This window comes from Chrysemys picta, chromosome 9 (assembly GCF_011386835.1).
Source record: "Chrysemys picta bellii isolate R12L10 chromosome 9, ASM1138683v2, whole genome shotgun sequence".
Lineage (NCBI taxonomy): Eukaryota > Metazoa > Chordata > Testudines > Emydidae > Chrysemys > Chrysemys picta.
In genome coordinates this window covers 49421085-49434018 of record NC_088799.1, presented here as the reverse complement: position 1 = coordinate 49434018, position 12934 = coordinate 49421085, and the positions used below count along the sequence as shown (strand labels likewise).

At 45.1% G+C, this 12934-nt stretch overlaps 1 protein-coding gene across 4 annotated transcripts in view; it reads right to left on the bottom strand.

The window, feature by feature from the left end:
* VPS8 (VPS8 subunit of CORVET complex) overlaps positions 1 to 12934 on the bottom strand; it is a 252389-nt gene that overhangs the window by 155371 nt on the left and 84084 nt on the right. For all 4 annotated transcript variants that reach the window (XM_065556171.1, XM_042853465.2, XM_005308658.4 and 1 more), the window contains exons 19-22: positions 11202 to 11291; positions 9486 to 9532; positions 6849 to 7071; positions 229 to 318 (exon numbers count right to left, since the gene is read on the bottom strand). In XM_065556171.1, coding sequence (XP_065412243.1) covers positions 229 to 318; positions 6849 to 7071; positions 9486 to 9532; positions 11202 to 11291 — 450 coding nt within the window. The remainder of the gene's footprint in view (positions 1 to 228; positions 319 to 6848; positions 7072 to 9485; positions 9533 to 11201; positions 11292 to 12934) is intronic.

Here is a 12934-nt window from a genome sequence, read left to right as displayed (position 1 = left end):
TAGCAGATCAGTAAGTGATCAGAGCTTTACAAACTGACCCTCAGATAAAGATGAGTGATGAATGGCACAGACCAATATCTCACTGCAGTTTGAAAAATTAAAATATGTAGATGGAAACAATCCTTCCCAATGTCTTATGAAAGGTGCAGGGAGAAACAAAAAAGGGGATGGATGGATTAAAATGTGACATTAGGTACCACAAGCATAGATCATGACTAGTCTTCCTACCTCCATCGGACTAATGAAGTCATTCATTCCACTGTTGTACACATAGATCATGGCATCATACAGATGATTTTCCCAGCACAGGAGAACTACCTGCATGGAAACAAAGCAGATTTCCTCAGATGTAGAGAATCCTTGTACAGAACAGCCTAACATCTTCCATTATCCCATTAATTTCCCTTCCTGTATTCACTCAAAGACAGCTCTGACCATAGTACTTATCCTAGCCAGCTACAGGAAAACAGCAGCATGGGTGGGTTATTTTGGGGGAGGGCGTGTTGTTGAGGGGGCAAGGGCAGCGTGCAAAGTTACACAAGTGAGAATTTGCCATATGCAGAACTCTGCCAAGCTACCAGGATGTACACCTGAAATCCAGGGCCTGTCTGAGGTACCAGAATGAGAAATCCAGGTCTTCCCAATTCCTTACACCCTTGACCTCTGGAGCAAGGGACCCAAGAGAACAGCTCTCCAAATGTCATGGCTTTTGTTGAGTTAGTAAGTTGTTCTGTCACCATGCCATCAGCCAGCCCCAAACCAGGGGTGCCCACCAGCCTACAGGTTAAATATATTATTTCAAAAAAGTTACGGGGCCACAGTTCATACCCTGAGGATTCTCTACTCTGGTACACTCCCTTTTCACTAACTCAGGTGTCAAAAAGGGAGCCCCTTGCTTGGAACACCCAGCAGCCGTGAGTCAGTATATTTTACTCCAATATCCTGGTGCAGGGGGCATATCAGGAGTGGATGCAGCTAAAGAATGCTGCACTCTGGCTAGTCCCAGCTGCTTTACAGCATGCCAAACCAAGTTAGAGCAATGTCCAGGTTGCTCTAACTTGTGCCAGGGCAGAGAATGATGGGGCAGTGATTGGTGGCTGCTTCTCAGCTTTTCCCCTCTGCTGGGTTGCCCTGGAGGCTGAGAAGATGAAAGGAACCATCCTTTGCTATGTGCTCCCCTAGGCCAAGATCAAGCCTGCTGAGCTCCTTCATTGCTCCCCCTGGGGCTTCCACAGCCTAGCAGGGAAGCAGACAATGGAGCAACCAGAGCTACCCTTCTCCCTGCCAAGCTGATGAGCAAATGCAGAGGAGACAGTAGCCATTAGTGCTTCCAGCTCACAACACAGCTGCCCCTGGGGCTAGAAGGAAGGCACGTGGGTGACCATGGGCCCTACCACCTCCTTGTAGCGATGGCCCACTTCAAATGCGTTGGCATAAAACAAAAATAGAGGCTACAGTGCATTGAGAATATTTTCTTCTTAACTCAGTCACCCTTGAAGGCAACTATGTCATCCCCCAGGCCACAAATTGGGCACAATGCCCTAAACAATACACATATTAAAATATTTTATTAAATTAGTGTGTTTAAAAGAATGTGGAGTGTAGTTTCTCTAAAATGCTGTTCTCTGGGTTAAAGTCTATCTTCAGTTACTGACTGAAGACAATGGGGTTGTTTAAGTATAGTAAGGTCTGAGTTTGGCCTGCATAGCTTTTATTACTGGTGACGTTGGGGAAGGAGGAAATAACACAGCTTAACTTCCCAAATCCAGGTGGAGTTTGCTGGGCCAGCAGTTACAAAAAGAGAGAAGTTTACAAGGAGTATCCTAGGATATGTACAATGCTGCCTTGTACAACAGAGCTGCCTCTCGTGCAGATGAAGTCCATGCATAGATTCATAGATTCCAAGACCAGAAAGAAAACAAAACAAAAAAAATCAGTTACTAACCTGTTCTGTAAGTCTTGTTCTTCAAGATGAGTTCCACATGCCATTCTAATTCAGGTGTGTGCCTACTCAGTGTGCCAAAATTAGAGATATTTTCCCCCTACTGATATTAGTTGGGGCATTTCATACAATCTCCAGTGCCTCTCATATAGAGGGGAAGGAGAGTGGGTCAGGAAATGGACATGTGCAACATCTCAAAGAACAACAGCTATATAACTGGTTAGTAACCATTTTTTCTTTTGAGTGACTGCATATGTCCATTTCACTTCAAGTGACTCACAAGCAGTTCAACCTGGGTTTCAGTACCTGAACAATAACTGACGGACTACTCGACCAAACTTGGCCTCATCTCTAGAATGATGAAATACCTTTATAGCGTAATGAGTTGTGTACACCAACAACCAAAGTTGCAGTTTTACAAATGTCTGTTATGTCATGTTATGTCTGACATGAACACCTGGAAGGATGACTCAAACAACCTAGTTCTAGCCAAGCAAAGTTCCAGAAGAGTGGAAGAAAGTTAGTGTGCCATTTTTAAAAAAGGGTGACCCAACTAATTATAGGCCTGTCTGCCTGATATCGATCCGTGGCAAGATAATGGAGCTCCTCAATTGGGACTCAATTAGTAAAGAATTAAAGGAGGGTAATGTAATTAGTGGAAATCAACACTGGTTTATAGACAATAGATCCTGTCTAACTAACTTGATTTTTTTTTTAAATCAAGATTACAAGTTTGGTTGATAAAGATAATAGACTTCTAAGACATTTGACTTGGTACCATACAAAATTCTGATTAAAAAACTATAATGATATAAAAATGACATGGCACACATTAAGTAGATTAAAAACTTGGTAATTGAGTGGTCTCAAAACGTTATTGTAAATCCATGGTAATTCTGGCCTAAATGCATAGCAAATAGGATAAACTGTTGGAAAAAACAGGGGTGAGAGAAACTGGCCTATAACTAACCGTTATTCTGTTCCTGAAAGGCAGTCAAACAGGCTGCTTACAAATTCCTGGCTGTCTACAAGACCCTACCACAAAAGAAAACTGAGGAGGTGTAGGTCTCCCCTTGTGATTTTTCCTGTAGTAGTCAGGCTATCTAGGGCTAGGTCTATACTACCCGCCTGAATCGGCGGGTAGAAATCGACCTCTCGGGGATCGATTTATCGCGTCCCGTTGGGACGCAACAATCGATCCCCGAATCGGCGCTCTTACTCCACCAGCGGAGGTGGTAGTAAGCGCCGCCGACAGAAAGCCGCAGAAGTCGATTTTGCCGCCGTCCTCACAACGGGGTAAGTCGGCTGCGATACGTTGAATTCAGCTACGCTATTCACGTAGCTGAATTTGCGTATCTTAAATCGACTCCCCCCTGTAGTGTAGATGTACCCTAGGAGTGACAAGCGGGTATCATTGGTATGACTGAAGACAGAACTGTTCATTTCAGGGAAAGGAGTGTAAATGCCCAATGATTTCAGAGTGGACCTCAAGTCTTTGAGCTCTGAATCTTCTCACAGTCTGCTAAGAGAAGAGGGTAGGATCCCTCAAAGGAGAGATTCTGGATAGTCTGTTGGACCTCCTGCAGAACACCCAATGACTGAAACCATGATGAACATCTGTGCATTGTTTCTGCTGATGCCATCACTCTAGCTGCCAAATCCACCCCATCTAATGCAACTTGGAGAAAGGTCCTAGCTACCCATTTGCCAAGGTGGCCTGGCACTGTCTGGTAATTTGTTTGCAAACTTCAGTACATGGCCCCAGAGGGAAAAATGTTATCTGGCCAAAAAGGCATGCTAGTTAGAGAAACAAACTGCAGGCCAGTAGTGGAATAAAGCTTTCTATGGAAAATGCTCAGTCTCTTTGCTTCTTTATCCTTTCGGGGAGGAGGCTATTCCTGATGCTTGTCTTGGCAGTAAACAAGAGCACAAGGAACCCAAGGGATGGAGGTAGAAATGTTGATAGCCCCGAGAAGGGACAAAGTACCTTTGCTCGATTCTCTTGGCTGTCAGCAGCAGAGATGATGGCATTTGCCACAACAATCTTGCGGGCTCCAGAATGGCTTCATTTATAGGTAGAGCATTTGGAAAGGTCCTACTGATGCCAGTAGTTCCACCTGCCCATAGAACTCTATTGCACTACCTTGACTAGACCATCAAGAGAGGAAGCAACCCTCTATCAACTTCTGGTAGGGCCTGGAGTCACCCTGAAAAGGCGAGGACGCGCCTGACACCTCCTGTATGGAAATGATGGGACTTCTGGCACGTGAGGCTGTTCCTGCTCGGTACTGGGAGTAACATCCTGAGCCTCCTCATGGAAAATAATCTGTCATCCACTTGGTGATCTAGAAGGAAGATGAAGCTGGTCGGATCTGGTGGTGGTGGTGGAAAAATCCCATGGGTTCTAATACGGCCATTGGTAGGGTATAGGACCCAAGCCCTAACAGCCCAAGGATCCAGATCCCCTGATCACCTTAGGATGTTTGCCAGGCACTAGGAGCAGAATCATCATGAGACAGGCGAGAGAGGAGCAAGGGGCTTAGAAGCCTACCTCAGTCTCTGATGAAAGATCCTGAGTCACCTGACCATGGACATGCTGTACCATGCGGTGCTGAGGTCGAGTGGCACACATCCAGAGAGGTTGGTACTAGAGACAGCATGCTGAGTTTGCCTCTGGGCTGCACTGTGCAAGGAAGTGCCGGAAAGTCTGAAGTCCATCACAATACTGAGAGTCTTGGAGGCAAGTCTGAAAACACAGCCTGAGGGATCAATAGGTACCGGTTGATTTGTCTCCTGCACTGCTGGAGAATCCAGCACCAAGAGACAGTAGGTCCCGTGCCACAGCATAAGCTTCCAGCATTGCTGGTACTAAGAGATTTCCCTGCTGCTGCATCGAAGGGGATGGTACTGCAGTGGGAGTCCACCTCAGCAGCACAAACACCAGTGCCAGAGTCAATGACTCCGGGCAAGATGAAGTCTGTGCCCAAAATGCATCTTCCCAGAGAACGCTCTGTCCTGCCATCCAGCTTGTTTGCTGGCAGACAGTACTGGGGATCTCAATATTTTGGAGGAGTCTGGCCCTTCAAGGCATGCTGTCTGTGTTTCTTCATCGGCTCCAGGGAATGGGATAGGTGCAGAGTCTGAGGCACACTTCTAACAGAGGAAGAAGAAGAGAAGAGGTAAGGCCCTATGGGTCTAGAACCCACGACTGCAGAGCAACTAGATAACTGATATCTCCAGGCTACCACTCAGTGGCAGCTGTAACCAGCTTGCAACTTCACTTCCCATGACCCACTGTGGACACAGACCATGGGAAGTTCCACCTGAAGGGTTTGACAGACAGCAGTCTCATGGCTCCTGATCGGCTCCCTGCCCGATATAAACCACAGGGGTGTTCCAGGAAGTATCCTTGCAACAATGTCGATCTCCTGTAGCTACCACAACTGTTCCTGCTCCTTGCTTCTGAATTCCTGGCTTTTACCTCAGCTTGATTAGGACTTTGCCTCCTGACTCGGACCCTGAAACCTGATTCAGACCCTGACCTTTGGAATCAATCCTGGCCTGTAACCCAACTACGAACATCTCTGCTACTTCCAGCATCAATTCTGTCCCTGCTCTGACTCTTGGCCCTGACTGCCTTTGTTGGGATCCTGACACTCAGTGACCATGTCAAGCAGGAAGGTGAACACAGGATGGCCTCCAGGAGAAGGTGATGCAGTCTCACCTCCCTGCCCATTTTGGTCCAGGACTGGAAGTCTCTGCAGATTTGACAGTGTCCCAGATGTGACCCTCACCATGGTACTTAAGGGACCTGGAATGGAGGGTATAAGTAGGGGAAAGTGATCGTTCCCCTTTATTCGACATTGGTGAGACCTCATCTGGAGTACTGTGTCCAGTTTTGGGCCCCACACTACAAGGAGGATGTGGAAAAATTGGAAAGAGTCCAGCGGAGGGCAACAAAAATTATTAGGGGTCTGGAGCACATGACTTACGAGGAGAGGCTCAGGGAACTGGGATTGTTTAGTCTCCAGAAGAGAAGAATGAGGGGGGATTTGATAGCTGCTTTCAACTACCTGAAGGAGGGTTCCAAAGAGGATGGAGCTCGGCTGTTCTCAGTGGTGGCAGATGACAGAACAAGGAGCAATGGTCTCAAATTGCAGTGGGGGAGGTCCAGGTTGGATATTAGGAAACACTATTTCACTAGGAGGGTGGTGAAGCACTGGAATGCGTTACCTAGGGAGGTGGTGGAATCTCCTTCCTTGGAGGTTTTTAAGGCCTGGCTTGACAAAGCCCTGGCTGGGATGATTTAGTTGGGAACTGGTCCTGCCTTGAGCAGGGGGTTGGACTAGATGACCTCCTGAGGTCCCTTCCAACCCTGATATTCTATGATTCTATGAGGGTCACTGACTGGCAGATTTCTTGCTGACAATGCAAGGCTGAAAGCCCAGAGACCGAGCATGTTCTGGTACTTGGCATCAGCATCCAGAACAAACAGGAACCGACATGCTAAGAAAACTAAGAAAAATGACCAATGAAACTTACACTAAAGCACTAATTAACTATGCAATGAGTACCAATAATTATATACCAGAGAGAAAAAAAATTCCCTGAAAGAGAAAGTAGGAACAAGCTAACGTGCTCCAACTACCAATTATGGGAGGCAAAAATGAACTGAGAGCAGTCAGGGTCAATCTGCCCTTTATACCAAAGTGCAGAATCATGAAGCAGTGGAGGTTGCACGCACTGCCCCAAAAGATACCACCAAGGGGAAAAAATTTCTGACTCTGGTGCACTGGGTGCACACACATCTGAAGTGGAAGGGACATACGCAATCTCTTAAAGAACCGTTGTGATCATCTAGTCTGACCTCCTGTATAACATAGGCTAAGTTAACATGGCAGTTCACCTGCTGTATGTCTAGGCTGGTGATATCCATATGCACAATGCAGGCCTCCATGTCCTCCATTAGGTTCTTATCTTGGTAGTGAAGCAGCAAGTCTTTCATCACTTGAGCGGTCATTCCCATCAACTTATCACTTAAAATGTAAGGCTCCAGGCACTCCAGAAAAACACCCTTTGCCACTGAATTCTCACTCAATTTGTCATACATCTGGCTGAACAGAAGGTCACTAAGAGAAAAAAGTGACAATTACTTGTTAAAATGAAGATTAATTAAAATCTATTAAGTGTTATAATGACCTGCTTTCTATACAAATCGAGGGAACTACAGCATTCAGCATTTCTTAGCTTAACAATTGGAAATCCCACTTAACACCAATATAGACACAGTTTAACATTTTTACAAATGTATCCATCATATTGTAGCCTAGGAGGGAAGCTAGTAGAGGCAGCTTTAGCAGAGTGGTTCATGGGTTCAATTGCACCCACAAAAACACCCTGGGGGGGGCAGGCAGAGAGCTGTATTCACTCCTTTGCATGAGAAATTACATGCAGCGCTATAGCCCAACATATGTATCATGGTGGTACTGCTCCCCGCCATATCATCGTGCAATGATGTCAGAGTCACATGCTGCCAGGGAAGCCCAAAGGGCAAAGTCTGCCAGAGAATGTGTGGGTATGGGGGGGCATGAGGGTGCCCCATGTGTCCCATTCTCTAGGCAGCACGGCACTGGGCTCATTGTGGGGCCTCTCCCCACTCTGTGCAGCAAGATCCAGATGCTGAGCAGAGATGCCTCCCTGACGGGAGTAACTGGCAAGGCCCCGGGGTGACCAGCACTGACAGCGGGCCCTGGACCCTCACCGGACCACACCCCTGCCCTAGCATTCATTACATTATGCTCTTTTTATTTATTTTTTTGTTTTGTTTCATAATGTGATTACACTAGAGTTTAGTATAGTGCAAGGGTTCTCAACCTTTTTCTTTCTGAGCCCCTGAGCCCCTCAGCCCCCCGCCCTCAAACATGCTATAGAAACTCCATGGCTCAGCTGTGCCCCAACAACTGTTTTTCTGCATATAAAAGCCAGGGCTGGTGTTGAGGGGTAGCAAAGAGGGCAACTGCCACAGGGGGCATCGCAAAGCTAAGTTGCTCAGGCTTCAGCTTTAGCTACAGGTGGTGGGCTTCGGGGCCCCAAGCTGCAGTCCTGCATAGCAGGGCTTTGGCTTTCTGCCCTGGGCCCTAGCAAGTCTTAACACTGGCCATGCACGACGAACCCCTGGAAATCTGCACACGGCCTCCCAGGGGTCCCGAACCCCTGGCAGAGAACCAATGGTGTGATGCACTCATTAAACACAGAGGCTACATCCACCACTGGAAGCTGGTGAAACCGTTTTTTCAAAGAACAGTGAAAATTAGACAATGAAGTGCCTCCAAATAAAGTCAGAGAGGTGCTAGGTCCACACAGTTTCTGTACACAACTATTTTGGTTAGCTTGATTTTTAACCATATAGTTATAACCAGCACAACTCCTGGGGTGGATGCAGCTATACCAATATAAAAAACTTTATTTCCCTTCCCTATAGGATAAAATAGATCAGTATAAGCACTAGATCAATTCAACTGTGTCCACAATGGGGAGTTGTATTGCTTTAACTAGACTGGCATAGTTAGGTGGCATAACTAATTTGTAGACAAGCTCGAATAAGCATTTAACATGCAGGAAAAATCCTGAAGTAAAATAGGGACAAGAACTAGTAGACATAGAAAATCTTTTCCAATTCTATCTCATCTAATTCTTGGAGTTGGAAGGGTGACACTTGGTTTCTAAGCAAGTGAGTGATGATTTACTAGAGGAGATAAAGAGAAGTATTGAGGGAAAGCAATGTGCACGTAAACTAAACAGAACTCTCTGTAAACAGATTTTTTTAAAAAATAAAGTGATTAAGTGGAAATGAGAAATTTTTTAATGAAAAATTAAAGCAGTGTCAACTTTTCATTTTCTTGACGTGACATTTTCCTGCTCTTACATAGACTGAAACTGTGGTTTAATAATTTTACCGGAAGGGTGTAAGGTGAATGAACCAAAAACATTACTTTTGAACTGGGATGAATGTTCATAGCCTAGGGTTCTAAGCCATTTGTTCGAAGGACGAGAAATTACTCGGTGGGGGAAATGTAGAAAATTCATAAAAGGAAAAATCTGTCAAGTTAATTTCACAGTAGTGCTAGCAAGAAAAAAAAAATCTAGAATGGAGGTGCTGAGATAGTATGGTGACCAGTTCCATCATAAAAGCTATAAAGATTGGATAGATCGATCAAATATAAGTGTATTGATGGAATTCAAAGAAGTCTTGGACATTTACATGGATACAGGAAAGTCAGTTACATCAGGTAGGGTTAAAAAAATTAGAAGTGATAAATCCTCCTACTTTATTGCATAACTGGCTTGGCAATAGGGAGGAGGTTAAAAACAAACTTCCCCTTTTGGCATATTATTCCATAATTGTCAGCTATCAGGTTTTTCAACACCTGTGCAGGTCACCACGAGACAGAACATACAGGACTAGATGGGCCACTGGCCTGATTTGTGATTGCAATTCCTATGGTTTCATTAACCTGACAGACAAGCATGCAAACTCTCTTACGTTCGCTGAAGTAAAAGGCAGTAATCGACTATGACAGGCACCATATCCTGTAGAAAGACCATTAAGAAAGTGTGAGTAACTCAATGAAAGGTACTGTCAAATGGCATACATTATCAATATGATCAATATTGTGAAGAATCAATGACAGTCAAATAGCAGGTAGCTCTCACATTTAGGCAGTTGCCCAATTAGCCTGATTTTCCTGGACAAAAGATACAATTATACAGCTGTAACTCCTCCACAGCTACACCCACATCACAGGCCTTCCCAAATTCCAGCAGTAACAAAAAAATTATTTTAGTACAGCAGCTGGCAGAGACTGCAAATCATATCTGGGCCCTGTTAGGCAGGCTGTTACAGACACAATACAGACAAAATTGACAAAGAGGTATCAATTGCAGAGGAGGAGTACGAGGACAAAACATGACAGCAACACACATATGCATCTCAATTTGCAGGTTTCAAGACCTTTTAAAAATCTTCCATACTTGATGAGTGGGTGACAGGGGATTTGGGCTCAGCTGGACAAAGGGAAAATAAGGAGACAATGGCCAGTGAGTTTGATTTGGATTCTTGTGGCAATGGATTTTCAGAAAAGGTTTCTGACTGAGCTGGACAAGAGTTAATTCTTGAGGAAAATTTTGAGGTATGTTCCAGATTATTCTGGTGCCCCATTTAATATTACTGAGAACCGGGGCATCTGAGGGGATTAGAGATGATTGAAGACAAAAGGCAGCTATTCTTCCTCTCCATAAATCTTCTGAAGTAGGAGTTGGCAGACTGATTAAACATTTTAGAACATTAAAATATATCTAAATTTTCTCCTAATTCAGCGGGTGAGGCTACCCCTCTACTGAGAGTTCTAGGAACCCTTAAACCTGTACCTGTTAGCCTGGACAGCCTTCTCTGGAACACCTGAGAAAACCAAGTCCAGTGGCAGAGCTCACTCTCTGGTACCTTGTTCGGCAAAGCTTTTACTTTTCCCAAAGGGATCACATTCCATTGTGAACCCCTCAAGTCTCTGCTGTGGGTATCCAGAATTCCACAAATTCATCTCTGGACACTGCTCAGCTTGACGTACTCAATCTTCACCTGTCTAGCCAGGGTCGAATTAAGGTGTAATTATGCCATTGTTCAAAGAGGCTCAACTTTTAAAGAACAGATAACAAAATGTAACAACTTTGAAAGCAGATTTGAATGAAGCCTCCCGAAGGCCACATCAGTGCTCCAGATGCAGAGCGGAGCATCTTATTCTTCATCCAGAGAATTAGGAAGTTGAGTCATTTTCTGGTCATCATGTCCCAAGAGCTCACTGCCTTCTGGAAGAGCTGTTCAACACCACAGCATTTCAGTTCTGGAATATTCCATATACAAACTCCTGTTTATTGGACTGATTTTGGAATACTCCAGAACTCTCAAGCTAATTATGGTGCTGGCCTGTAGAGGATTGCTACATACCCTAACAGAGCACACAGGGGATTCAGTCTATTTCTACTGGTGTAGATTAGAAGCATTGAAAATGAGAACAGTCATACCTGAATTAAGAATACCTAGTAGTAGCTAATACCTAATTTCTCAAAGAAATCACACATTTCATGAATGTTTCAAGAACATTTAAAACTTATTATATAAAAAAGTCAATGACTTTCAGAGAAAAGCTACAATTTTAATCTAAATTGCAAAGTGTTGACCAAGAGAGCATCTGAGGTGCTGTACCTGAAAGTGTTGCTCCATAACTTGGATTTTTCCCTGGTCAGGACATTTCTTCAAAGTTCGATCAGCATAATGGAAGAGGATTTCAACCATCTAGATAAAAAGAGAACAGTGGGAAATTTTCCTCACATACTACTATGAGCAGGGTTGGTAGCACCACCGTATTAATGTTGCCCAACGTTTCCCATTATAAAAACTTGTTTTCAGTTGGTTATAAAACTTTGCTAAATTAACTGTTCCACCTGAAATTCTGCATGCCATGTATGTGCCTCAGACAATTTTTTTGCAAAATTTCACCCAAAATGGTTCAGTTATTTCCAATAATGAGGTTAAGGAAAAACATACTTTGCCATGTTGAAAAATGTTATTTGAAAAAACATGTTATTTGAAAAGCTCTAATGGAGGGGTGGGCAAACTATGACCCAGGGGCCACATCCGGCCCTCCAGATGTTTTAATCTGTCCCTCAAGCTCCTGACGGGGAGCAGGGTCGGGGGCTTGCCCCGCTCCGTGCGGCTCCTGGAAGCAGTGGCATGTCCCCCATCTGGCTCCTACGCATGGGGCAGCCAGGGGTGGGGGAAGCCCCGGAGCCCCCAAGCACCGCCCCTGCAACTGTGGTTCCCAGCCAATGGGAGCTGCAGGGGTGGCACCTGTGAACGGGGCAGCATAGAGAGCCACCTGGCCGCACCTCCATGTAGGAGCCGCTGCTTCTGGGAGCTACTTGAGGTAAGCGCCCCCCAGAGACTGCACCCCTGACCCCCTCCCGTGCCCCAACCCAATTTGATTTTTGATACTCTTATAATCTATATATTCACATGTATCTTATACTAATGCGTGTGAACAAAGGATAAAGACCTTGCTTCTGCCCAGCTAGATGGGTTTGTTAGTACAATGAGAAAGAGAAGATAAGAAACAGAGCACAGCTAAAATGTTACAGGGTATGGTGGGAGTAGAACATACGAGCATACACTGGAAGGCTGTCTGACTCTTCTCTCAAGTCAAGGTCAAGCAACCAGTTAGGAGGGGCAAAGGGGAGGGCATAAGAAACACAAAGCCAAAGAAAAGCCTGGCCTTGGCCAGAGCACAACCTCATTCTTTTGTATCCCATTCTCCCATGGGATACAAAAGAAGTGGGATGAAAACTCCACTCACAAGCCTCCAAATATGGAACATGATCATAAGCTGTAAAGAGTGCAACTAGGGGCATGCACTGCAGGTATATTTGGGCCTGATAAGAAGGAGGGAATGGGGAACAGGGACACAAGCAAGGCTCTGCGGTGTCAGAGCTGGGAAGGGGGAAACAGGGCAATGCTCTGTTTGGTCAGAACTGGGAACGGAACACTGGGGAACAGACTCTGCTGGCGTGTAGAGCTATGGATATGATTGCTTGGAACTAACCCCAATAAACATTGCATTGCCTGCACTTGGAACTTCTGGTCTTCTGCTTTCTGTCTGTCTGTGTGTGTGACAAAAACCAGGGGAGGGAGTGAAGGGAAAGCCCTCTAACACAGCCTAAGGCCGCAGGACCTGAGCAAGAATTTCTCTGAAAATGCTTCTAATGGCAGTTGGGGCCAACAGCATTCTGCTTCCTCCACTGAGATTTCAGCTTGGAACTGAGCCTTTCGATGGTCAGACAGCTGAAGGATTCTCATCCTATCAAAAAATTCCTGGTTTTGTTCTACCAAGGACATCCGAGCGTATAAATGCTTTCTATAATATAAATAGAGGCTGCCAGAAT